This window comes from Phacochoerus africanus, chromosome 4, assembly GCF_016906955.1.
Source record: "Phacochoerus africanus isolate WHEZ1 chromosome 4, ROS_Pafr_v1, whole genome shotgun sequence".
NCBI classification, from domain to species: domain Eukaryota; kingdom Metazoa; phylum Chordata; class Mammalia; order Artiodactyla; family Suidae; genus Phacochoerus; species Phacochoerus africanus.
Genome location: NC_062547.1, coordinates 69676768 through 69703456, shown reverse-complemented (window position 1 = coordinate 69703456; position 26689 = coordinate 69676768). Strand labels below are relative to the sequence as shown.

The 26689-nt window shown below is 50.2% G+C and overlaps 2 protein-coding genes across 4 annotated transcripts; both read left to right on the top strand.

The window, feature by feature from the left end:
- Positions 1-9740: 9740 nt before the first annotated feature.
- On the top strand, positions 9741-22696 carry AP1M2 (adaptor related protein complex 1 subunit mu 2). Of its 2 annotated transcripts, XM_047777043.1 has the most exons (12): positions 9745-9876; positions 11574-11730; positions 11955-12022; positions 14437-14567; positions 14668-14815; positions 14906-15032; positions 15507-15649; positions 15729-15800; positions 19372-19530; positions 20368-20493; positions 20946-21021; positions 22273-22696. In XM_047777043.1, exons 1-12 carry the CDS (start codon positions 9835-9837, stop codon positions 22293-22295), a joined length of 1272 nt encoding a protein of 423 aa, XP_047632999.1. In that variant the 5' UTR covers positions 9745-9834; the 3' UTR covers positions 22296-22696. The 2 variants fall into 2 exon arrangements, with proteins under 2 accessions (XP_047632998.1, XP_047632999.1); XM_047777042.1 differs by having other exon boundaries at positions 9741-9876; positions 14668-15032.
- Positions 22697-24030: 1334 nt separating this feature from the next.
- CDKN2D (cyclin dependent kinase inhibitor 2D) lies at positions 24031-26594 on the top strand. Of its 2 annotated transcripts, XM_047777051.1 has the most exons (3): positions 24031-24177; positions 24450-24605; positions 25645-26594. In XM_047777051.1, exons 2-3 carry the CDS (start codon positions 24465-24467, stop codon positions 26002-26004), a joined length of 501 nt encoding a protein of 166 aa, XP_047633007.1. In that variant the 5' UTR covers positions 24031-24177; positions 24450-24464; the 3' UTR covers positions 26005-26594. The 2 variants fall into 2 exon arrangements, with proteins under 2 accessions (XP_047633007.1, XP_047633006.1); XM_047777050.1 differs by having other exon boundaries at positions 24156-24605.
- The last annotated feature ends 95 nt before the right edge of the window (positions 26595-26689 follow it).

Here is a 26689-nt window from a genome sequence, read left to right as displayed (position 1 = left end):
GACTGTATGCCAGTGAACAGAAAAAAAGATACCGTTTTTCATTCATCACATTGGCAAGAATTTTAGAGTTTGGTAACCTCAAGCGCGGTGAGCTGATGCTGTGGCTCAGAATGGGAATGGGTCAGAATGGGTCAGTTGGTGGGAATGTAAAATGGCACAACCACCTGGAAGAAGATCTGGTAGTTTTTTGGGGGGGCAGGGGACACACATGCAGCACGCGGAAGTTTCCAGGCCAGGAATGGAGCCTGCACCACAGCAGTGACCTGGGCCACTGCAGTGACAATGCCAGATCCTTAACTTGCTATGCCAAAAAGGAACTCCAATAGTTTCTAATCGGGCACCTACCATATGATCCAGACATTCTACTCCTAGGTATTTTATTTACTAAGAAAAATAAAACCAGGGAGTTCCCATTGCGGTGCAGCAGAAACAAATCCAACTAGTATCCATGAGGATATGGGTTAGAGCCCCGGCCTGGCTCAGTGGGTTAAGGATCCAGCGTTACCAAAAGCTTCAGCATAGGTCACTGAATGGGCTTGGACTTGGTGTTGCCATGGCTGTGGCATAGGCCAGCAGCTGCAGCTTCAGTTCAACCCTGGTCTGGGAACTTCCATATGCCATGAGGTGAAAGGAAGAAAGAAAGAAAGAGAGAGTGAGAGAAAGGGAAATGAACTACTGGTATGTGCAACAGCATGAATGATAAAAAAAAATAAAAAATAAAAAGCTTTATACCCCAGAAGTTCCTGTCATGGCTCAGCAGTGAATGAATCAGACTAGGATTCATGAGGATGTGGGTTCGATCCCTGGCCTTGTTCAGTGGGTTAAGGATCTGGCATTGCTGTGGGCTGTGTTGTAAGTTGCAGACATGGCTTGGATCCCGTGTTGCTATGCCTGTGGGGTAGGCCTGCAGCTGTAGCTCAGATTTGACCCCTAGCCTGGGAACTTCCACATGCCACAGGTGGGGCCCTAAAAAGACCAGAAAACGAAAAAAACACACACAAAAACAAAAAAGCCATTATGCCCCAGTGAAAAAGGCCAGACACTTTGGTACGAAGTTCTAGGACAGGCATAGCTAATCAACCTAGGGTAACAGAACATGGATTAGTGGCGGCCTTTGCAGTTGATAGTAACTGATGGGGCCATAGCATAGTTTCCTCAGGAGCCGGAAACACGACTGTGGTTTGACAGGTGGGTTCAGTTTGTCACAGTTACATGACTTCTGCCCTTTCTTAATACATCTTACATTTTGAAAGTGGAAAACATTTCAGCAGTTTAAGAAAGAAGGAGGTGGCTCTGCAGATTCAAACAAGGGTAAATGTTAATAGAGAGCTTAGTCAGCATCAGGTGAGGTGTTAAGTGCTTTACATTAAATCTTTTTATTTTTTTTAATTTTTATTTTTAAGGCTGTACTTGAGGCATATGGAAGTTCCCAGGCTAGAGGTTGAATTGGACCTGTAGCTGCTGGTCTATACCACAGCCACAGCAATTCGGGATCCAAGTACATCTGCCACCTCCACCATAGCTCACGGCAACCCCTGATCCTTAATACTGAGTGAGGCCTGCCATGGCTGTGGCACAGGCTCGAAGCTGCAGCTCTGATTTGACTCCTAGCCTGGGAACTCCATATGCCAAAAGTTCGGCCCTAAAAACAAACAAAAAAAGAATTTGAACTGGAGGAGCCTGACTTCACCATTCACATAAACTCCACACCACTCAGCCAGTGTGTAAAAATAGCAAATCATGTTTAGTTGGTCACTCATGGACGGTATGCAAAGGAGAGAGAGAGATATCAAACAGACACACACCACACATCTGCAAGTCACAACAAAAAAAAATCATAACATGGCAGGAGATGTCAGAAGGACCAGGATGGGGGAGGGGGAAGAGGAAAGGGACATTTTTCTGATCTGCAATGTCCTATCTTTCTTTCTGTCTCTTTAGTGGGAGACTGTATTCTTAGGTTTCTTGGGTAATTAAAACTCTATTTCAAAAAATAGATTTAAGGGAGTTCCCATTGTGGCTCAGTGGTAATGAACCTGACTTGTATCCATGAGGACTGAGTTTTACCCCTGGACCTGCTCAGCGGGTTGAGGATGCGGCATTGCTGTGGCTGTGGTGTAGGCTGGCAGCTGCAGCTCTGATTCGACCCCTAACCCAGGAACTTCCATGTATCTCAGGTGCCCTAAAAAAAAAAAAATAGATTTAAGCAAGTCAGTCATGTAATTCCCTGGTGGCTCAGCAGATTAAGGATTGAGCATTCTCACTGCTGTGGTGACGGTTCCATCCCTGGCCCAGGAACTTCCACATGCCACGAGGGGTGGCCAAAAAGAACGAAAAAAAGTCACACTGTACTGTATGATTCTACTTTTTTTTTTTGCCTTTTTGCCTTTTCTTGAGCCAATCTCAAGGCATATGGAGGTTCCCAGGCTAGGGGTTGAATCGGAGCTGTAGCCACCAGCCTGTGCCAGAGCCACAGCAACGTGGGATCCAAGCCACGTCTGTGACCTACACCACAGCTCACGGCAATGCCAGATCCTTAACCCAATGAGCAAGGCCAGGGATCGAACCCGCAACCTCAGGGTTCCTAGTCGTATTTGTTGACCACTGTGCCACGACAGGCGCTCCTGATTCTACTTTTAGAGGAGTCAAATTCATAGTGACAGAAAGTAGAATGGTGAGTGCTGGGGCAGAGAAAGAGGGATGGAGAGTTATTGCTTTTTAGGGACAGAATTTCTGTTTCAGAGGAAGGGAAGAGAAGTTCTTTCGCATAGTGGTAACAAACCTAAGTATCCATGAGGATTCAGGTTCGACCCCTGGCCTTGCTCAGCAGGTTGAGGATCCGGCATTGCTGGGAGCTGTGTCGTATGTAGGTTGCAGATTCAGCTCAGATCTGGCATTGCTATGGCTTTGGTTTAGGGTGGCTGCTGTAGCTACGATTATACCCCTAGCCTGGGAACTTCCATATGCCGTGGGTGCAGCCCTGAAGAGCCAAAAAAAAAAAAAAAGAAGCAGAAGAAGGAAAGAGTTCAAGAAATGGACAGCAGGACAGCAGTAATGGTTGTGCAATAATGTGAATGTACTTAATGCCACTGGACTGGATGCTTAAAATGGCAAATTTTATGATATAGATAGATATAACCACAATAAAATTTTTTTTTGTTTTTTTGGCCTTGCCTATGGCATGTGGAAGTTGCTGGATCAGGAATCAAACCTGAGCCATAGTTAGGGCCCCAGCCACAGCAGTGACAATGCCAGACCCTTAACACGCTGTACCACAAGAGAACTCCAATAAAAGTGGGTTTTTTTTCTTTTTAGGGCCTTACCCATGGCATGTGGAAGTTCCCAGGTTAGGGGTCAAATCAAGAGATGTAGCAGCCAGCTGGCCAACAGCACAGCCACGGCATTGCTGAATCCTTAACCTACTAACGAGGCCAGGGATCGAACCTGCATCCTCATGGATACTAGTCAGGTTCTTAACCCACTGAACCACAATGGGAACGCCTAATAAAAGTTTCTTAGTAGTGTTTTTTTTTGTTTTGTTTTTTTGTTTTTGTCTTTTCTAGGGACGCTCCTGCAGCATATGGAGGTTCCCAGGCTAGGGATTGAATCGGAGCTGTAGCTGCCATCCTACCCCACAGCCACAGCAACGGGGGATCCGAGCCATGTCTGCAACCTACACCACAGCTCATGGTGACGCCAGATCCTTAATACACTGAGCAAGGCCAGGGATCGAACCTGCAACCTCATGGTTCCTAGTCAGATTCGTGAACCACTGCGCCATGACGGGAACTCCAAAATTTCTTAGTAGATTTTTTTAAAAATGGCACAACATAGCTAATGACAGGGTTGGGGGGGCAGGGGAGACTTGGGAAAGCCTAGAGGAAGGATCATCTGACCTATGCAAGGGGTGAGAGGTCATGGAGGGATTCTGCAGAGGAGACCTAAAAACTGAGAGAGAAGCAGGTGGAGAAAGCAGATGTCATGCACTGAGCGGTCATGTTCCAGAGGAAGGAGAGAAAGAGGAACTGAAATTAGGGAGGTCAGAGTGTCTGAGTCAGTGAGTTCAAGGCTGCCTTGTGGGAGAGGTCAGCAGAGGTGAAACCGTGCCAGGCAGAACAGCTTGAGGGCAATGGGGAGTCATGGGTGATGTGAGAGTGAGGGAGGGTTGTGAGAACTGAGTTTCAGGGAGATCCCTTTAGTGGTATGGAGAAGTGGTGCAGGGTATGTCTAGAGGCAGGGTCCCCCATAGGCATCTAGGAGGAACTAGGGCAGGGCCCCATCCTCTGGGGCTGGGGGAGGTTGCAGCTGTAGCGAGGCGCTGGGCACACAGAGCCTCTCTGTTCTCTGACCTCACTGAAGCTTTTGGGCTCATGAATTTTTCAGCCAAACAGGCCTTGAGTCTCAGATTCCAGGGCGCTGGGCCCAGGCTTTTGGGTTCTGTTTACTGTCTGAAAACATCTGAGGGCCCCAGGAGAAGGGCCCTTGCAAAGTTCAAGGATGCCTGGGCTGGGGAGAGAGCCTGACCTGACTGTGTCCTCACTCAATCCACCAGGGTCGGCGACTGAGCAAGGGGCTGGTAGGAGCATGGAGGACTCCCCTCTTTTGGGCAGAGGCAGCATAAAACCTTGGGCTTCGCAGGGCTAGAATTCCAGCTCTGCCTCTGCTGGCTGGGTGAGTTCTATATAAGTCATTTGTTCTTTCTGAGCCTCAGTTTTCCTATCTGTCAAATGATGAAAACGGTTTTCCTAACTCAAAGCATTGTTTTCAGGATTCCCACATGGGAGACTTTTAGACTAGCCCTGGGTATTGTGAGCACCAAATAGGGGTTAGGTATTGTTAGTAAGAGTAATACTTGTATCCCGAAATGTAGCAGAGGAGTTGGAAGAGGTCTGGGTCCCAGTTCTCAAACTCCATAAGTAAGGTTCAAATTCTGGTTCAACTGCTGTGTGGCCTTGGGCAAGTGGCTTCAACTCTTTTTTTCCCCATGTTCGTGGCATGTACAAGTTCACAGGCCAGGGACTGAACTCATACCACAGCAGCTACCTGGGCTGCTGCAGTGACAATGCCAGATTCTTAATCTGATGCACCACAAAGGAATGGCTCCTTCTCTTTCTTTGTAAGGGGACATGAAAATAAGGGCTCAGTGAATGACCAAGAGGCAGAGGGTGGTTCTTTTTTTTTTTTAAGGGCCGTATGGAGGTTCCCAGCCTAGAGGTCAAATCGGAGCTGCAGGCCTACACCACAGCCACAGCAATGCATGATCCAAGCTGCCTCTGCAACCTACACCACAGCTCACAGTAACACCAGATCCTTAACCCGCTGAGAAAGGCCAGGTATCGAACCTGCATCCTCATGGATGCTAGTCAGATTCATTAACCGCTGAGCCACGGCAGGAACCCAGTGAGTGGATCTGATAGCTGCTGTCCTCTCTCCCCTCCTCAGGGATTAATAAGGGCCCTGGGCTGGTTTAGGGAAGGAGGGACTAAGCCTGGGAGAACTGAGCCTCTTTCCCTGGAGGACTGCAGGAATTTCCCTCCCTCGATGGAGCAGGATTGTTCCCAGCCAGCCCAAGACTCCCCCACTTCCTTCCCACCCCCACCTCCAGATGTCCAACAATTTTGGAGTGAAACACAGAATCCATAATAGCTGATGAGCAGGGAGTGTAGGTGTTGTGCCAGGCATTGAGTGATGCCCAGTTATGCCGCCTAAGGAGGCATACCCATTTAACGGAAGGGAAAACTGAGGAGTTCCCTTGTGGAACAGTGGATTAAGAATCCAACACTGTCACTGCAGAGGCTTAGGTCACTGCTATGGTGCACAGGTTCAGTCCCTGGCCTGGAACTTCCATACGCCATGGGTGAGGCCAAAAAACCCCCCAATAAGCCCCCCCCAAAAGGGGATACTGAGGCACAAGAGTTATCTCACAGCCAATAGTGGAGTCAGGATTCCATCCCAGCACCTGTACCCTTAACTGCCACACAGTAAATAATAATAACAGAGTTCCCCATTGACCCAGCGAGTTAAGAGTCTGTTGCTGTCACTGCTGTGGCTTGGGTTCCATACCTGGCCCTGGGGAACTTCCAAATGTTGCTGGAGGTGTGCCCCCAAACAACAATAATAAAAACAAATCATAATAGCAAATAATAATAATAACATCAAGCGTCTGTTCCATCCCAGGCACAGTTCCAAGCATCATATTCGATGTAATAACTCAGTCGAGCTTCACTACAACTTAATTAGGAAAGAGCATGGTTTGTTTTGTTTTACTGTTTTTTTTAATTATTTTTTTATTTTATTTTTTTAATTTTATTTATATTTATTTATTTTTGCTTTTTAGGGCTGCACCCACGGCATATGGAGAGTCCCAGGCTAGGGGTCAAATTGGAGCTACAGCTGCCAGCCTTTGTCACAGCCACAGCAATACCAAATTCTTAATACACTGAGCGAGGCCACAGATCGAATGCACAACCTCATGGTTCCTAGTCGGATTCGTTTCCGCTGAGCCACGGGAACTCCTGTTTTTTTTTTTTTTTTTTTTAATTGAAGTACCGTTGATTTACAATATCATGTCAGTTTGAGGTGTACGGCATGGTGATTCAATTGTAATATATATCTATATCTATTCTTATTCTTTTTTTTTTTTTTTTGCTTTTTAGGGTCACACCTGAGGCATATGGAAGTTCCCAGGCTAGGGGTTGAATCTGAGCTGCAGCTACCAGTCTACGCCACAGCCACAGCCACTTGGTATTCAAGCTGCATCTGTGACCTACACCACAACTCACAGCAACACTGGATCCTTAACCCACTGATCGAGGCCAGGGATTGAACTGCATCCTCATGGATACTAGTCGGGTTTGTTACTGCTAAGCCACAACAGGAATGCCTATATATATTCTTCTTCAGATTCTTTTCTCTTATGGTTTATTACAGAATATTGAGTACAGTTCCCTGTGCTATAGAATAGGTTTTTGTTGGTTATAGGAAAGGATAGTTTCAACAGTATTTTACAGCCATGCAAATTGAGATCCTGGGAGGGGAGGCCAGGTGCCTGAGGCCACCCGACTGGCTCCTTGCAGATCCAGGACTTGAGCCCAAGCCATGGGCTCCAGAATCTGTGCCCTCAACAAGCCCACACGCAAAACAATAACAACAGAAATAATACTAGTACCAGTTTTGTGCCAGGTTCTTCCCTGGGACTTTCTCTTGGCTTGTCCAGGCTCCTAATGTCATGGTGCAAATTCAGGGACTAGAAGCCCAAGAAGCCCTTAACACAGTTAAGGGCTGGGCAAATAGCCACAGGCAGTGATGCATTCTTATCCATCTTGTCTCTTGTCATCCTTTACAGGGAACCTCAGGCCTTTCTTAAAGGTCAGCTCCTTCCCTGATCTTTCTGCTTCAGGAACCCCAGTCATTTTTCAACAACCATACACGCCCCCCCCTCCCCCCCGGCCCTCAGGGCTCCCAACCTCATCAGGAATTACCTTTTTTGGTTTTCAAGATGTGTAACATGGAGTTCCCGTTCTGGCTCAGCAGGTTATGAACCTGACTAGTATCCATGCAGATGCAGGTTCCACCCCTGGCTTCACTCAGTGGGTTAAGGATCTGGCTTTGCCATGAGCTGTGGTGTAGGTCTCAGAGGCAGCTTGAATCCCACGTTGCTGTGGCTGTGATGTAGGCCAGCAGCTACAGCTCTGATTTGACCTCTAGCCTGTGAACTTCTGTCTGCTAAGAGTGCGGCCCTAAAAGAGCAAAACAAACAAACAAACAACAATAACAAAAAGCAACAACAGATAAATGGATAAAGATGTTTATAGACACAATGGAATATTACTCAGCCATAAAAAACAATGACATTTTGCCATTTGCAGCAAAACGGATGGACTTGGAGGGCATTATAGTAAGTGAAATAAGTCAGACAGAAAGACAAATATGGGGGAGTTCCCTTTGTGGCTCAGTGGAACTGAATCCAACTAGTATCCATGAGGATGGATCGAGACATGGTTTTGATCCCTGGCCTCATTCAGTGGGTTAAGAATCCAGTGTTGCCATGAGCTGCGGGGTAGTTCTATGAGGCAGCTCAGATTCTGTGTTGCTGTGGCTGCAGAGTAGACTGGCAGTGGCAACTCCAATTTGACTCTTAGCCTGGGAACTTCCATAAGCTGCTGGTGTGGCCCGCAAAAAGTTAGGTAAATAAAATAAAAATTAAACAAAGACAGACAAATACTGTACGATATTTATGTGGAATCTAAAAAATACAACAAACTGGAGTTCTCTGTTGGCTCAACAGGTTAAGGATCAGCGTTGTCACTGCTGTGGTGAGGGTGTACCCAAAAAACCAAAACGCAACAACAACAAGCTAATGAATACAACAAAGAAGGAGCAGACACAGATACAGAGAATAAACGGTTGCCATTGGTGGGGAGGGGCAATGCAGGGGAGGCAAGACACAAATGAATGAGTGTAAGATAGGCCACGAGGCTGTATTTACAACACATGGGGAACATAGGAAATATTTTGTAATAACTGTAAATGGAGTGTGACCTTTAAAAACTATATAAAAAGAAGTTATGTTTTGGCTTAGTGGTTAATGAACCCGACTAGCATCCATGAGGACGTGGGTTCGATCCCTGGTGTCACTCAGTGGGTTAAGGCTCTGGCATTGCCGTGAGCTGTGATGTAGGTTGCAGATGCGGCTCGGATCCCAAGTTTCTATTGCTGTGACGTAGGCTGGTGGCTGCAGCTCCAATTTGACCCCTAGCCTGGGAACCACCATGTGCTATGGGTGCAGCCCTAAAAAGACAAAACAAACAAACAAAACTGTAGAAAAAATTTGAAAAATTACAAAAATAATTTTTTGGGTTGCACACAGAAGTTCTAGGCCAGGGATAGAATCTACACCGCAGGAGTGACAATGCTGGGTCCTCTAGCCACTAGGGCACTAGGGAACTCCCTAAATTTTTTTTTAATAAAAGAGTAACATTAGGAGTAGTAATAAAAACAGCTACATTTGTCCTGTGCAGCATGCAAACCACAGTTTCTGGGAGTTCCCATTGTGGCACAGCAGAAACAAATACAAGTAAGAACCATGAGTTTTCGGGTTCGATCCCTGGCCTTGCTCAGTGGGTTTAGGATCCTGCATTGCCGTGAGCTGTGGTATAGGTCGCAGATGCAGCTCGGATCTTATGTTGCTGCGGCTCTGGCATAGGCCCGGCAGCTGTAGCTCCGATTAGACCCCTAGCTTGGGAAACTCCATATGCCTGCGGTTGCGGCCCTAAAAAAAAAAAAAAAAAAAAGCCGCAGTTCCGGGCATGGAGTGGAAGTATTTATCAGCGAGTGAATGAAGACATTAATTAGTAAATATGTATGGTATTAATTAATTAGGCACACATTGAGCACCCAGCCAGCACTAGGCACTGAGGCCCCAGGCATGAAAAGCACAAGTCCCTGCTCTATGGGATGAACACCTGCGTGGTAGTGACAAGAGAAACGAATGAGTGGCTGGGTGGCGGTTGGTTGGATGGTTAGATGGATGAATGGATGGATGAATAGTTTGTTGGCTGGATGGATAGATGGTTGGTCTGGGATCTCCGCCCAGCCCATCGACACTCCAGGATGCAAAGGGAAAGTGAGGCGGGGCAGCTGTCCCAGCCGAAGCTCCGCCCTCGCAGCGTCTTCTCGTCGGCCGACAGCGCCGCTCACCTGGAGACCTCCCCTTTAAGACGCGCTCACCTGGGTCCTCACCTGCGCGCGGGCGCTTCCGCAGGAAGAAGGAAGCGGCGCCACTGTCGCCTCCTGGAGTTCCCTTCCCACCTCCCTAGTCCGCCGGCCGCCACCATGTCCGCCTCCGCTGTCTTCATCCTCGACGTTAAGGGCAAGGTGAGGCTGGGGGCGGGGAGGAGGGGACGGACAGGTGAGGCTCCGCTCTCCTCGACCCAGGGGCGGACCTCCGGGTCTCGAGGCCCCAGAAAGCTCTGGTGCGTAGGAACACCCCTCCCCCAAAGCCTGGGTGTCCCGCGCTAATCCCACCTCCGCTGTTTACCAGTCGCGTGTCTGAGGCAAGGGGCCTCGCCTCTCTGAGCCTCAGCCTCCCTGTCTATGCAAATGGGAATGAATAAGACAGTCCCCACCCAAGAAGAAAGAACACAACCCCATGTATGTATATTAGTTAGCACAGTTCCCCTGCTGCAAACATTTGGCATTTAATCTGTTGAAATTATTTCTATCATCATCCTCCGTATTATTTTGGGGAGAACAGCACAGGCAGAAGACCCTAATTATCCTTTGGGGCTGCCTTGTCCCTTCTTGGAATCCTCTCCCATTTGTCATGTCATTCAATAGCAATAATAATAGTGGTGGTGAGAGTAATATTCCTGATAATAATATTGAAAGCTAAGGTGTGTGAGGACCTGCTTAGTGCCCGCTGGGTTCTAAAACACTGGACTACATAACCTCCCCAAGTAGGTACTACTATTATTGACTGCTACTGCCTGCCAGACAGAGCATATGAACTAGAAGATATATATGGGTACAATCATTTTTCTTTTTTTGTTTTTTCTTTATTTTTTTGGCCACGCCCATGGCATGTGGAAATTCCTGGGCTAAGGAATCGAACTCAAGCTACAGCTACAACTGGAGCCACAGCAGTGACAATGGTGGACCCCTAACCTGCTGAGACACTAGGGAACTCTTCTTTCCTTCCTTTCTTCCTTCTTTTCTTTCTCTCTCTTTCTTTTTTTCTCTCTTCTTTCTTTCCTTTTTTTCCCCTTTATATGGTGTTCCCCTGGGCTAGGGATCAAATCCCAGCAGCAGTTGTGACCTGTGCTGCAGCTTTGGCAACACCAGATCCTTCACCCACCGCGCCAGGCTGGAGATCAAACCTGCATCCCAGGCTGGAGATCAAACCTGCACAGAAACACTCCCAATCCCATTGTGCCATAGTGGGAACTCCTCTCTTTCTTTCCTTTCATCATCTCTACCTTACCTATTTGGTGATAGAAGCCGTGCTTGAGAGCAGGAATTCTAGAGCCAGGATTCAATTCTTGGCTTCCCCACTTACTGTGGAGATGATTCATACCTCAGTTTCCCCATCTGTAAAATGGAGATGATGAGATCACCAACCTCACGCTTGTGGTGACAATGAAATAAATCATCAAACAGGAGTTCCCGTCATGACTCAGTGGTTCACGAATCTAGCTAGGAACCATGAGGTTGTGGGTTTGATCCCTGGCCTTGCTCAGTGGGTTCAGGATCCAGCATTGCCTTGAGCTTTGGTGTAGGTCACAGATACGGCTCGGATCCTGCATTGCTGGCAGCTACAGCTCCAATTGGACCCCTATCCTGGGAACCTCCATATGCCATGGGTGGGGACCTAGAAAAGACATAAACAAACAAATAAATAAATAAATCCACAAACATTCTGGCATTTTGCAGAAGAGGAAACTGAGGTGCGGAGAGGCAGAGCCTTGCCCACACCCCTCAGCCAGCAAGTGGGCTCAGAGCCTCGTGCTCTGATGCCTCTGGCGGGAATGTCCCTGGATCCCAGAGGTGACCAGCCCTTCTCTGTCCACTCTCAGCCCTTGATCAGCCGCAACTACAAGGGCGACGTGGCCATGAGCGAGATCGAGCACTTCATGCCTTTGCTTATGCAGCGGGAGGAGGAGGGTGCCCTGGCCCCACTGCTGAGCCATGGCCGGGTCCACTTCTTGTGGATCAAATACAGCAACCTCTACTGTATCCAGCCACAGGTGGGTCCCTGGGGGCTTGGGGTGGTGGCAGCTCAGGCCCAGAAAAGGTGGGTCAGCACAGGAGACACACAGCCCATCGTGGCTCAAGCTGGAGGGTGAGGGTGGTCGGGGCGGGGGTGGGGGGTGGGGGGTGGGGGTGTGTGTTTCAGGGTCTGTACTCCATTGGAACCCTCCAAAATGGCACCTTTTCCTTAACCTTGCTGCCTGCAGTGGTGGCCACCACCCTGAAGAATGCCAACGCCTCTCTTGTGTACTCCTTCCTGTACAAGACAGTGGAGGTAGGTTCTGGCCTTCCATTGGCTGCCTGGTCTGTCTGTCCACCTGTTTTGTGCACCTGTTTCAGGATCCATCTCTCCTAGGAAGCTTTCCCTGACCTCTCTGGGGGTGCCCCCATCAACACCCCATCACTCTGTATTCTCATTAGCTGCTATGGGATCATCTCTCCCTATAGGGCAGGGACCAGGGAGGTTCCTCAGAGGGTATCCTGTTCAAATATGAACCAAGGGGGGAGTTCCCATTATGGCTCAGTGGTAATGAGCCTGACTAGTATCCATGAGGATGCAGGTTCGATCCCTGGCCTCGCTCAGTGGGTTAAGGTGTAGGTTGCAGACGCATCTCAAATCTGGCATTGCTGTGGCTGTGGCATAAGCCGGCAACTACTGCTCCAATTTGACCTCTATCCTGGGGACTTCCATATGCCTCAGGTATGGCCTTAGAAAAAGGAAAAATAATAATCTGAACTAAAGGGAACTCCCCAACTTCCTGGCTGTCTGACCTTGAACAAGTCACTTCTCTCTGTGCCTCTATTTTTTTATTTTTTATTTACTTTTATTTTTATTAAAATTTTTTTTTTTTGGTCTTTTTGCCATTTCTTGAGCCGCTCCCACTGCATATGGAGGTTACCAGGCTAGGGGTCTAATCGGAGTTGTAGTTGCCAGCCTACCAGAGCCGCGTCTGCGACCTACACCACAGCTCACGGCAACGCTGGATCGTTAACCCACTGAGCAAGGGCAGGGACTGAACCTGCAACCTCATGGTTCCTAGTCGGATTCGTTAACCACTGTGCTACGACAAGAACTCCCTTTTTTTTGCTTTTTTTAGGGCCACACTCACACAGCATATGGAAGTTCCCAGGCTAGGGGTCCAATCAGAGCTACAGCTGCTACACCACAGGCACAGCAACAGCAACACCAGATCCGAGCCACATCTGCAACCTACACCATAGCTCATGGCAACACTGAATCCTTAACCCACTGAGTGAGGCCAGGGATTGAAACCACAACCTCATGATTCCTAGTTGGATACATTTCTACTGCACCATGATGGGAACCTCTGTGCCTCTAAAGTGGGGGTTATATTAAGTCCTGCCTCAGGGTGGTTGTACAAATTAATCAAATTCATACCTCTGAAGTACCTAAAACAGTGCTCAGTATACAGTAAGTGCTCAATAAATGTTATTAGTATTATTGCTAATATCATATCCTCTAATCATACTGTAATTTATTGAACACTTTGAATATACCATTCTTTTTCTTTTTTTTTTAGGGCCACACCCACAGCATATGGAGGTTCCCAGGCTAGGGGTCTAATCGGAGCTGTAGCTGCCAGCCTACTCCAGAGCCACAGCAATGCCAGATCCAAGCCACATCTGTGACCTATACCACAGCTCTTGGCAATGCCAGATCCTTAACCCACTGAGCAAGGCCAGGGATCGAACCTGGTAGTTCTTAGGCTAGTGGTCAAACTGGCGTTGCAGTTGCCGTCCTGTAGCACAGCAACAGCAACAGAGGTCTGAGCCATGTCTGTAACCTACACCACAGCTCACAACAGCGCTGGCTCTTTAACCCACTGAGTGGGATAGGGATTGACCCCTTGTCCTCAACTTGGATACTAGTTGGGTTTGTTATCACTGAACCACGATGGGAACTCCATTAGCGGGTTCTTTACAGGCTGAGTCACAAACAGGAACTTCTCCCTTATGTGTTTTTATTTTATTATTTTTTTATTTTTTATTTTTATTTTTGTCTTTTTTCCATTTCTTGGGCCACTCCCACGGCATATGGAGGTTCCCAGGCTAGGGGGCAAATTGGAGCTGTAGCCGCCAGCCTATGCCAGAGCCACAGCAACGCAGGATCCAAGCCGAGTCTGCAACCTACACCACAGCTCACGGCAACGCCAGATCCTTAGCCCACTGAGCGAGGCCAGGGATCGAACCTACAACCTCAAGGTTCCTAGTCAGATTCGTTAATCACTGAGCCACGACAGGAACTCCTTCCCTTATGTGTTTTATTTTATGCGTTTACAAACCTTATTCTAAGGTGGATCCATTAACATCACCAGACAACACAGGGATCTCTGGTCCACAAAAATCATTCTCAGCCCTTCCAATTCCTCTTCCAGGAAGTCTTCCTGGCTCTCCCTGCCTCTGGGCTCCTGTTTGTGTTGTGTTTTCGTCATCATTGCACCCAACATGTTTAATAATGTTGGTCCCACTACCAGTACATTTCCCATGCCAGACCATTCCATGAGGACAGGGACCCTGTTAGCTTTGTTTCACCATTAATAACCTCGGTATGTAGTAGGTGCTCAATAGTTGCTTTTGGGGGGTGGCTAGCTGGATGAGTGGCGACCCAGCCCATTGCAGAGGCTACATCAGCCCCACCTGTGGGTTTCCGTCTCTCCAAATCCCCAGGTATTCTCTGAATACTTCAAGGAGCTGGAGGAGGAGAGCATCAGAGACAACTTTGTTATCATCTACGAGCTGCTGGATGAGCTCATGGACTTTGGCTTCCCCCAGACCACCGACAGCAAAATCCTGCAGGAGTAAGCGGGCCATGGGTCAGCCACAGGGTGTGAGGAAGTCGGGGAGGGCCGGGAAAGTGTCCTTGGGCCCACCTTACTCATCCCCCTGCCCTCCTGCCAGGTACATCACGCAGCAGGGCAACAAGCTGGAGACTGGCAAGTCGCGTGTGCCGCCCACTGTCACCAATGCTGTGTCCTGGCGCTCAGAGGGCATAAAGTACAAGAAGAACGAGGTCTTCATCGATGTCATAGAGTCAGTCAACCTACTGGTGAGCCCCCACACCCAGCCCGTCACAGCCCCGGGCCTTGGGAGGGGGGCCCTAGGTCTGTTGACCCCCCCCCCATGTGTGCCTCTTCAGGTCAACGCCAATGGCAGTGTCCTGCTGAGTGAGATCGTGGGCACCATTAAGCTCAAGGTGTTTCTGTCGGGAATGCCTGAGCTGCGGCTGGGCCTCAACGACCGCGTGCTCTTTGAGCTCACTGGCCGTAAGCTTCTGGAAGAGGGTGCATAGGGGAGCCTGAGACCTCACCTCCTTGGGGGACGTAACCCAGAGAGCTGCGAATAGCGCTCGCGCGCACTCTGCTGGTCATTTTAAGTACTGCAGCTGCTGGTTCTTGGACCACTTAATATTTCTTCATTATTGAGTGCTAGGAGCAAAGACACAGCAGTGAAGGGAAAAAAAAAAAAAAAAAAAAAACCTGCCCTCCTGGAGCTGACATTCTAGTAGAAGCAGGAGAGGGAATAGCATCATGTTTAACAACTTGACTGCAAGAGCCTGATTCTCTGGGTTCTGATCCTAGCTCTCTGGTCCTCGCCAGCCGGGTGACCCTGAGCAAGTTATCCATTCTGCACCTCAGTTTCCTCAGCTGTAAAATGGGTGTGGTCCTAGTGGTAGATGGGGAAGGTAGGGTTAGGGACCAGCTCCAGGGTTGCCCCACTAACTCGGCTCCGAGTTTCAGGGAGCAAGAACAAGTCCGTGGAACTAGAGGATGTGAAGTTCCACCAGTGTGTGCGGCTCTCTCGCTTTGACAATGACCGCACCATCTCCTTCATCCCACCCGATGGTGACTTCGAGCTCATGTCCTACCGACTCAGCACTCAGGTGAGGCAGGGTCAGGGCCATGGCAGGGGGCAAGAATTGACCTGGAGCCTCAAAGAACTCCTTCTTCTTCTATCTGTAGGTCAAGCCGCTGATCTGGATTGAATCTGTAATTGAGAAATTCTCCCACAGCCGCGTGGAGATCATGGTCAAGGTGGGCCCTGGGAAATAATTATTCACAATGCTCAATCTGCCCCTCCCATCGCCCTCGTCTCCCACCTTCCTCCCTGCTCCTTCCTTCCAGCCTCGCTAGTCTCCTGGCTGGTTCTCACACATGCCAGGCATGGTCTCCAGCTGTCCTCTCTCCCTGAATAACTCTACTCCCAGCCCCCCAGATATTCACATGGCTCCTTTCCTCACCTCCTTCAGCTCTTTGCTTAAATGTCACCTCCTCAGAGGAGCCTTCCCTGATTTCTCTGCTTCCCTTCCTTGCTGTTTTTCTGTATTACCACCATCTGCCACATGATCTGTTTTACTTATTTGTTTTAATATATGTATATAAACCATAGAGTATGTTTCTATGGTTTAAAGGGTAATAGTAAATCACCCAGTTTATTTGAATGTGCTTGGCTTGACCAGAGCCTCTGAACCCCTACCTGTCCCTCCCCCAGTTACTGCTCCCTCCTTACCCACAGGTAGTCACCATTTTGAATTTCATGTAAATTATTTCTTTGCTTTTCTTTGTAATTTTGCCACCCATATTTGTAACCGTAAAGATTTCATTCTGCTGATTTCTAGCGTTTATATCCATGGACTCAAGCTACATGACTTTTTTTTTCTTTTGGCTGCCCCCGTGGCATGTAGAAGTTCCCAGGCCAGGGATTGAACTCACACCACAGCAGTGACCTGAGGCACAGCTGTGACAACACCAGATCCCTAACCTGCTGAGCCACCAGGGAATTCTGTAATGTTGGGTTTTTTTTCCCCCTTTTTTTTTTTTTTAAGGGCTGCACCTGAAGCGTATGGAAGTTCCCAGGCTAGGGGTTGAATCAGAGCTATAGGTGCTGGCCTACACTTCAGCCACAGCAACGTCAGATCTGAGCCTTGTCTGCAACCTACACTGCAGCTCACAGCAACACTGGATCCTTAACCCACTGAGCGGGGTCAGGGATTGAACCTGCATCCTCATGAATACTAGTCAGGTTCGTTTCCACTGAGCCATGATGGGGACTCCCTGTAATGTTGATTTTTAAGAGGAATCCCAGGAACCATAGCTTACTGCATCCATTTCTGTGGCTGTAGAGTATTCCACCATGAGAATCTTCTATCCCTTCTCTTGCATGCATTGTTTTCAGTTCTTCTCCATTTCACATGGCTGTGAACAGCTCTGTGCATCTTCCAGTGCCCTGAGCAAGAGCTTCTCCAGAGCATATAGTAAGCTCCCTCTAAAGATGGGGCAATGGAGGCCCAGAGGGATTAAGATGTTATTCATCTAGGAGGGGGTGTGGGCACATTGACCTTGGGTCTGCCTGGGCCTGGCTCAAGAGTTTGTGTTCTCAGATTTAACTTTGTTCCCTGATCTTGGGGTCTCAGGGGAGCTGGGTTGTGGAATAGATGGTCATCAGGGTGGTAGCAGGGGGTGGGGGTGTTGATGCTATCCGATGTCCCCAAATCTCTGCAGGCAGGGAAAGGGGAAGGGGCCATTAAAGCTAGTACATTCCATAAAGAACAGCCCCTGGAGTTCCCTGGTGGCTCAGGGTTAAGGACCTGGCATCATCACTGCTGTGTCTCAGGTTAGATCCCTGGTCCAGGAACTTATGCATGTTCTGGGTACAGACAGAAATAAATATATAAAAGGAAGAGCATCCCTGCCTCTCCTTTTACCTCCAGGTCCTCTGCCCCTGATCCCACCTCTCATATATCCCCCTCCCCCCAAATTAACCAATAACAGTAGTCATCGTAATGCTAGCTACTGCACAGGGACACAGAGTTCTTTTTTTTTTTTTTTTTCTTTTGAGGGCTGCACCAGCGCCATATGGATGCTCCCTGGCTAGGGGTCGAATCAGAGCTGCAGCTGCTGGCCTACACCACAGCTCACGGCAACACCGGATCCTTAACCCACTGAGCGAGGCCAGGGATTGAACCTGCGTCCTCGTGGATACTAGTCAGGTTCATTAACCGCTGAGTCAATGACTGGAACTCCAGGACACAGAATTCTTGTGTTAAAAAGCTTGTCCCGGAGTTCCTGTTGTGGCTCAGTGGTTAATGAATCTGACTAGGAACCTTGAGGTTGCGGGTTCAATCCCTGGCCTTGCTCAGTGGGTTAAGGGTCTGGCGTTGCCATGAGCTGTGGTGTAGGTTACAGATGCAGCTCAGATATGGTGTTGCTGTGGCTGTGGCGTAGGCTGGCAACTACAGCTCTGATTAGATCCCTAGCCTGGGAACCTCCATATGCCACGGGTGTGGCCCTGAAAAGACAAAAAAATAAAAATAAAAATAAAAAAAAGCTCGTCCCATGTCACACAAATCTAAATCTAGATCTAATGTTGTAACTTGTTTATTCGTCTTGGGATTGTTTTTTGGTGTTTTGTTTTGTTTTTTGTCCACTCCTGTGGCATGTGGGAGCTCCCAGGCCAGGGACTGAACCTGTGCCATAGAAATGACCTGAGACCCAGCAGTGACAAATTTGGATCCTTAACCCATTCAGCCACCAGGAAACTCCACTTTGTAAGGAGAGCATGTGAGGCCTGAGAATACAGGCTCAGGTCAAATTTCTGCTGTGCCAGTTACCAGCTATGTGTTTTGGGCAAAGTGCTCTTTCTCTCTGTCTCCTCATCCATAAAATGGACTTCAGGAATGGATCCTACTTTAGAGAATTAGTGAGAGTTGAGTGCTTGGCACAGGGCCCAGAATGAGGTAAGGGCTCAGTAAATGCCAGCTTTCCAGTGAAAACTGAAGGGCTGAGGGACCCATCCAGACCTTGCAGTCAGAAGTTTCAGCTGTGCATCTTGGTCAGAAGCCTTCATTTTCTCATCTGTGAAGTGTGCTGAGAGCAGAGCCTGAACTAAGGGCTGCTCAAATGAAGGATCATTTTGAACCCACGCTTGTTTGGACACTTTCCAAATGGAAGGCCAAGAGCAGGGCCTCTCTGGAGTTCCTTTTGTGGCTCAGTGGGTTAAGAACCTGACTAGTATGCATTAGGATGAAGTTTCGATGCTTGGCCTCGCTCAGTGCATTAAAGATACCGAATTGTTGTGGCTGTGGTGTAGGCCAGCAGCTGCAGCTCTGATTCGGCCCCTAGCCTGGGAACTTCATATGCCCCAGGTATAGCCCTAAAAAGAATCCCCCTTGAGGATGCAGGTTCAATCCTTGGCCATACTCAGTGGGTTAAGGATTTGGTGTTGCTGCGAGCAGCAGTATGGGTTACAGATGTGGCTCAGACATAGTGTTGCTGTGGTTGGGGCGTAGCCTGGAATCTGCAGCTCTGATTGGACCCCTAGCCTGGGAATGTCCATATGCTATACCTTAGGCCCTTAAAAAAAAAAAAAAAAATAGGAGGAGGGCCTCTAGAGTCTCTTGTGGGTGTGGACCCCAGCTCTGCCACTTTGTTGGCTGTGCACTTCCAGGCCAATGCCTTAACTTCTCTGTTTCCTCATCTGGAAAATGGACAGGATCATGGTCCCCACTTCAGGTTGTGGAAGGCTCTCGGTGAGATGGCATGGAAAGGGCTTGGTGAATATCTGCATGAGTGAATTCTTCAGGACCCCCACTCTCTTAACTGACAGGCCAAGGGGCAGTTTAAGAAGCAGTCGGTTGCCAACAGTGTGGAGATATCTGTGCCCGTTCCCAGCGATGCTGACTCCCCACGCTTCAAAACCAGCGTGGGCAGTGCCAAGTACGTGCCAGAGAAGAATGTTGTTATCTGGAGCATCAAGTCTTTCCCGGTGAGTCCCGGGCACTGTTGCGGTTGGGGGGAAATCCAGGGGCCTGACCCCTGCTGCTTGTGACCGAGGCAAAGAATAAAGTAGAGCGCCACATGTGCGAAAAGGTGGAAACCGGGCCAGTCTGGTGGTTAAGCTCTCCCATCTCAAGTCTTAAGGAAACCAGCCCTGGGTTCAGATTGCTCACCCTTGGCTCTCTGAGCTAGACGGCCTTGGGAAACCCATTTCCTCTCATGGAACCTCAGTTTGCCCATCTGTGAAAGAGGCAGGATGTCGTTATGGCCCCTGCCCCTTCACCCCACCCCCACCCCAGGTCCTGGGGCTGCTAGAAGATTTGGTCTGTCTCTGTGATCTGGAGAGGTTCCCTGGGGCCTGGAAAATGGGAGGTGATAATTAGAAGGCCTTCCACCTGGAGTTCCCATTGTGGCTCAGTGGATTAAGACCTGACATAGTGTCTGTGAGGATACAGGTTCAATCTGTGGCCTTGCTCAGTCGGTTAAGGATCTGGTGTTGCTGCAACCTATGGTGTAGGTCACGGATGCAGCTCAGATCTGATGTTGCCCTGGCTGTGGCATGAGCCTCAGCCACAGCTCTGACTCACCTGCTAGCCTGGGAACTTCCATATGCTGCAGGTATAGCCGTAAAAAGTAAAAAAAAAAAGAAGGCCCTTGACCAGCCTTTGCAGTCAGAAGCTTGGCTATGAGTCTCGGGCCAGGAGGCCTTGACTTTCTGGTCTGCAAAATGGGCTGAGAGCCGAGCCTACCCTGGGGGCTGCTGTGAAGATGTTCTAGGGTATGGAGGGGTCCCCTCAGTGTGTCTGATACCCCCATATGCCCTCAGGGAGGCAAGGAGTACCTGATGCGTGCCCACTTTGGCCTCCCCAGCGTGGAGAAGGAGGAAGTGGAGGGCCGGCCCCCCATCGGGGTCAAGTTTGAGATCCCCTACTTCACTGTCTCCGGGATCCAGGTGAGGGGAGTGGGCAAGAGGGGGGCTCCTCTCCTCGATCTCTGTGGGATCCCTTCTCTCCCATCTCTCGGCTTGGATCACCGCCCTTCCCTGGCCTGAGTCATCTCTCCTTTGCCATCAGCCTTATCTTTTCCTACAACAGTGTTACCTTTTCTGCTCTCAGCCTGGGTCCCTCCCCCTTTTGCTTTGCCCTGTGCCATTCCCTTGTATGGTGCCATCTTTCCCATTGTCCTGGACCACTTCCCCCCTCCCCACCCCACATTGCCCTTGCCACATTTTTGCCCTGAGCCATGTGACATCATTACTCCCAGCCTATGTGTTCTTTTTTTTTAAATTATGGTTGATGGCCTATGCTCTCTTGTTCCCCTAAGTTATATATATATATATATTCCCTTGGTCCCACTGGCTCTCTCCTCCTATAGCCTGAGCCACCTCTTTTCATCTCCTTGCAGGTCCGATATATGAAGATCATCGAGAAGAGTGGTTATCAGGCCCTGCCCTGGGTCCGCTATATTACCCAGAGTGGCGGTAAGGCAGCCTGGCTTCCTGGCATGATGAGGACAGGAGATGAAGGGGATGGTCTTGGGGCTTTGATACATTCTGTCTCAGAGGGTGCCAGACCTCAAAAGGCTTGGCTACAGGTCTACCCCATCTTTGTCAGTGTGCCACCCTTGGCCTCAGTTTGCCTGTCTTTATTTTATTTTATTTTTTGCTTTTTAGGGCTGCACCCACAGCATATAGAGGTTCCCAGGCTAGGGGTCAAATTAGAGCTACAGTTGCCTGCCTATGCCACAGCCACAGCCACAGCCACATAGGATCTGAGCTTCATCTGCGACCTACACCACAGCTCATGGCAACGCCAGATCCTTAACCCACTGAGCGAGGCCAGGGATCAAACCCACAACCTAATGGTCCCTAGTCAGATTCATTTCCACTGCGCCACGAGGGGAACTCCTGCCTGTCTTTAAAATGGGGACAGGGAGTTCCCTTGTAGCTTAGTGGGTTAAGTATCTGGTGTTATCATTGCTGTGGCTCTGGTTATAGTTGTGACGCAAGTTCAATCCCTGGCCTAGGAACTTCTGCATGCCACAGGCATGGCCAAAAAAATTTTTAAAAAATGGGTTAAGGATCCAGCATTGTTGCTGCAGCTGTGGCTTAGGTCACAACTGTGGCTCAGACCTGATCCCTAGCCTGGGAACTCCATATGCCGCTGGGCAGCCAAAAAAGAAAAAAAAAAACGGGGCGGGGGGATTTGCCCTTTCTAGGGTTGTGATGATAGGTTTTGGATGAGGAGCTGAACACATAGCAGCGCCATCTACTGCCTGAGAGGCTTATTGCTGTGGTTACTGTCCCTGTCCTTTTTTTTTTTTTTTTTTTTTTTTTTTTTTTAGGGCTGCACTGAGGCATATAGAGGTTCCCGGGCTAGGGGTCAGATTGGAGCTGTAGCTGCCAGCCTACACCACAGCCACAGCAACTCATGATCTGAGCCACATCTGTGACCTACACCCCAGCTCATGGCAATGCCGGATCCTTAACCCAATGAGCGAGGCCAGGGATTGAACCTGCATCCTCATGTATCCTAGTTGGGTTCATTACTGCTAAGCCATGATGGGAACTCCTGGTTACTGTCCCTGTGTTTGAGCCCATCCTTAGCCTTGTTAAATATGCAGATAATCATGAATAGTGGGGAAGGGGATGGATTTCAGGATGGGTGGGGAGCTGTCTTTCTGCCTTCTTTCCCTAGTTCTGAGATGGTCCCCACTCATTGTTTCCCTGCAGATTATCAACTTCGTACCAGTTAGAAGGGAGAAGAGGTGGGGGCTTGACCGTGGGCCACCCTCTCCCCAGGCCCCCGACTGAAGACTCTATAAGAGGGAGGCAGGATGGCGTGCATGTCTGTGTGTGTGAGGGCAGTGTCTGAATTGGTAGTTTCCTGCTCTCAGCACCAGGCTGGCTCCCAGCCTTTTCTTTTACACATAGGCTGGGAGGGGTGGTTTCCCTGTCTCCAGGCTCCTGCCCCTCCCCACCTCCAATTTTATATGAAGAAATAGAAGAGGGGCTTGAAGTCCCCCTCGTGAGTGCCTTCTTGCAGTGACCTGCCTTAGGAGGTGGGGGGAGGGTGCCCCTCCTCCACAATTGCTGAGCCCAGAGGCCCCGCTGACCCATTCTGAGTTTTAGGATGGCATTAAAAAAAATTAATCTAGCTGCTGTGTATGTGCTTCTTGGCTGGGGGCTGGGGATGCCAGCCATGTACCTGAAGTGCTGGGATAAGAGTAGGCAACACATATCCATTTCTCAGCCCCGGTCATTGCTCATCTAGGCCCTCTCTGTTGCCTCCGTCCACTTTGGTCCTCTCGCTCAGGGCTTCCCTCCCCGACGAGAGCCAGTTCCCCTCATCGCCGCCAGAGGGCACCTGTTAACTCCTAAATCAGATCGTGGGTCCTGTGCGCAGAACCCTCCCAGAGTTCCATTCTTTTTAAAAAGTAAAAGTCAAGTGCTTACCGCAGCCCACAAGACCAAAGTGCATTATCCCTTCCTCTCACCTGCCTGCTCTTGCCTCCCTCCCACTCTCTCCCTCTATACCTCACTCTTCCTGTACTTACTGGGCACTCTCTCACCTCAGGGCCTTCGCATCTGTAGCGCCTCCACCTGGCTTATTTTTCCCCAGAAATCCACATGGCTTTTTCCCTTAATCTTCAGGTCAAACCAAATGTTACCTCCTCAGGGTGGCCCTTTCTGACCTCTCAATTTCAAAGGCCTTCCTTTCCCAAGAAAGGAACTACTTAATGCCGTTTTATCAGTATACTCTGAAAATATTTAATTTTCGATTTATCCAGCCCTAAACGGTCGGCGTCCTGAAGCAGGAAGTACCCGGCTTGCTCTCCACTTGGGCGCCTCAGTAAATGTTTGAAGGCCTCAGTAAATGTTTGAAGGCCTCTATTGAGAGCCTCCGACCGCGACTTTTGCCTCCCTCCTCATCCACGTGGCAGCTGTAGCGTGAAATTTCCTCCACGCCCTTGAACTTGAATGCGATTCCTTCCTCATCCATTCCATTTCCACGTTTTGTTTTCTTCACGCTGCTTACCACTAAATTTATGTGCTTGAATGTACGCTCCCCAACGCGAGGAAGGGTTCCTGCACAGAGTGAATTAATTAAATAAAGCGCTCAGCGTACAATAAGAGCTAATAAATACTTAATCTTGCAATTAAACGGGAGAATCCCGAACTGGGCGGCCCCAGCCCTGCTTTCCTTCCCCCGAAGGTGCCGAGGCCCTGGAGCAGCCCGCGCTACCCTACCCTGACCTTTAATCCCCTGGGTCAGTTAAACAGGCCCTCTTTCCCGCCCGCCCGGCGCGTTTGAAAAACTGAAAACCCCGCCATTGCCGGCGGTTCACCGGTCGCCGAAGCTCGTCCAATCAGCAACGGCTCCGCCCCCTCTGGCGCGCAAAGCCCCCCTGACGACGCGTGGCCATTGGCTGCGCTGGCCGCGTGGGCGGGACACTACGGGGTCGCGAGCCGGGCAATGCGGCTGGGCTACAACGTAGCGAGTTCATAAGAAAACAAATCCTCGGCGCTCGGGGGCGGGGCCCCGAGTGTGGTGGCTCCGCCCCCTGGCGGCCGGCTCCGCTACTGCGGCCGCGGCGAGGGTTCAGAACAGACCCCGCCCGTCGAGGAGGAGGGAGGGTGAGTTGGGGGAGACCCGGCCCCTAAGGGGCGGGCGCCGGCAGGCCCCTGTGGGCAGCGGAGGGTTGGGCCGGGCTCTCAACCCCTTGCTACCCACCGGCTGACAGGGGGAGGAGCCAGCTGGGAGGGCGGGGGTCGCGTCGGAGCCCTGGACTAGCGAGTGGGACCGGGATCCTAGCGCAGGCCGGGGACGCGACTGGAAGGCTGTTAGGGCCAGCGCCGCTGGGCTCCCCCGCACTGACCGCACCGGGGTGGGGCGAGGGGCTTCGCAGGCCGCCAGTATCGATATGCTGCTAGAGGAGGTCTGCGCCGGCGACCGGCTGAGCGGAGCGGCGGCCCGGGGCGACGTGCAGGAGGTGCGCCGCCTTCTGCACCGCGAACTGGTGCACCCCGACGTCCTGAACCGCTTTGGCAAGACGGCGCTGCAGGTGAGGCCCGGCCGGCCCCGCAGCGAGGGCGAGGCGGGGAGCGGGCCGAGGACCGAGACCCCAGACCCCTTCCCTCTCGTCTCCTGTCCCCGGTGGCCAACTGGGGTCTGTTCCTTCATCTCTGGGCTGACTTTGCTCCCTGATGTCCCCTTTCTTAGGGTGGTGGATGGGGTTAGGTTGGGGGAGGGGAAAGCTTTCCATCTTTGGAGAATTCCTTGTTCTCTGATTGCGGAGGATTCAGTTTCCCTGGAGAAGTTCTTATTCCTTGGGTGAGGGTTCAGCTTCTTTGAATCCCGGTTTCATGGGGACAGCTTTGGTTTCTTGGAGCTTCCATGGAGGATCCGATCTCTGGAAGGAGGGATTCATGTTTCCAGGGCGTCCCCATCATCTGGGGTGGGGGAGGTAGTTTCTCTGAGAGGTATCCAGCTTCGGATGGGGGTGTCTCCCTGAGGTCTCCATTCCCTGGGGATTTTCATATTGGTATATTATGGGGGAGGATCCCCATAAGGGAGTACATGGGAGTCCCTATTCCCTTGGCATTTACAAAATAGGAATCCCATTTTTTGAAGGGGTCAGGTACCCTGTGGAGCATCCCCATTATTTGGGAGGGGGACATTCCTTGGAGAAGGGGTTTCAAATTCCCTGGGCATCTCCTTTCCCTTGATGGGGGTGTTCTCATCCTCTGCGGGTCTGTTTCCTGGTGGGGATTTCATATTTCCTGATGATTTCCCATATGTGGAGAGAAGTGTCTCAGGTTCCTTGGGGGAGGGTCTTAGGTTCCTTGAAAGTTTCCTTGGGGGCTCTTCCCTAGGGGATGTATTATCCTGGGGGTGATCAGTTTTTTGAGGGTTCTTGTTCTCAGGAGATCTTGTTCTCTGGGGTCTCATCAGCTGCCTGGGAGCTTATATTCCCCCAAATTTCTCATTCTCTAGAGGACCTTGTCTCTGGCATTCTCTACTCCTGAATGACCCTTTTCTCCAGTCCCCCATTTTCCTGGGCCTCCTCCTTTGAGGACCCCCTGACCCTCTGCCCCCAACAGGTCATGATGTTTGGCAGCCCCACCATCGCCCAGGAGCTCCTGAAACAAGGTGCCAGCCCCAATGTCCAGGATGCCTCCGGCACCACTCCAGCCCACGATGCAGCCCGTACTGGATTCCTTGACACCCTGAAAGTGTTGGTAGAGCACGGCGCTGATGTCAATGCACCTGATGGCACCGGGGCACTCCCCATTCATCTGGCTGTGAGAGAGGGCCACACCTCTGTGGTCAGCTTCCTGGCTACTGAGTCTGATCTCCATCACAGGGACGCCAGGGGGCTTACACCCCTGGAGCTGGCAAGGGGGAGAGGTGCTCAGGATCTCATGGACATACTACAGCGGCACACAGTGGCACCACTGTGACCTGGGGCCACCCAGTCCAGCAACAGGACCCGGCTGGGTTCTGTGTCAGAAGAGAAGGGAAGAAACACTTTCTCCCTTAGCTCCTCCTGCCCACTGCCGAGGGGCACAAGTTTGTGGCTTGTTGGTGTTGATTTCTGGGGTGTGTGTGTTTGAGGTGCATTTCTCATTTTTTTTCTCTCACCCCTTTTGGTGTATTGGGCAGAGAAGGGCTCCTGCAGGCAACAGCCACCTAAACGGTTCAGTTTCCTCCACCCCCCAGACTGCTGGGACTACAGACAAGTCCCAAGGGCAGAGGGTTTAAAGCCGTAGCTCCAGAGTGAGGTCATTCCTTCCAAGGCTCCTGGAACCTGTCGACCTTGGCCGGCTGTACCCAGAGCTAGACCTCAAGTGTGCACACTGCTTTCGGGCATGGGGGAGGGGGGTGTTCCAAATCAGTAAAAGGGTAGTATGAGTTCATTCATATTTTGTTAAAAGCTTGTTTTCCAGTCCCTTGTACAGCGTTAACACATTCTATTTATTAAGCTTTATGGAAAAAATTGTTGTGTGTGTAATTTAATGTTTTTACCCATTAAATTAAGACTTGTGCATGATCATAGCGCCATTGGCTTCTGATTTTTGAGGCTGCGATGGAGAGTCGTGCATTCAGGATGTTTGTGGGGGTGGGCACCCGGGTCGCGGATCGTGG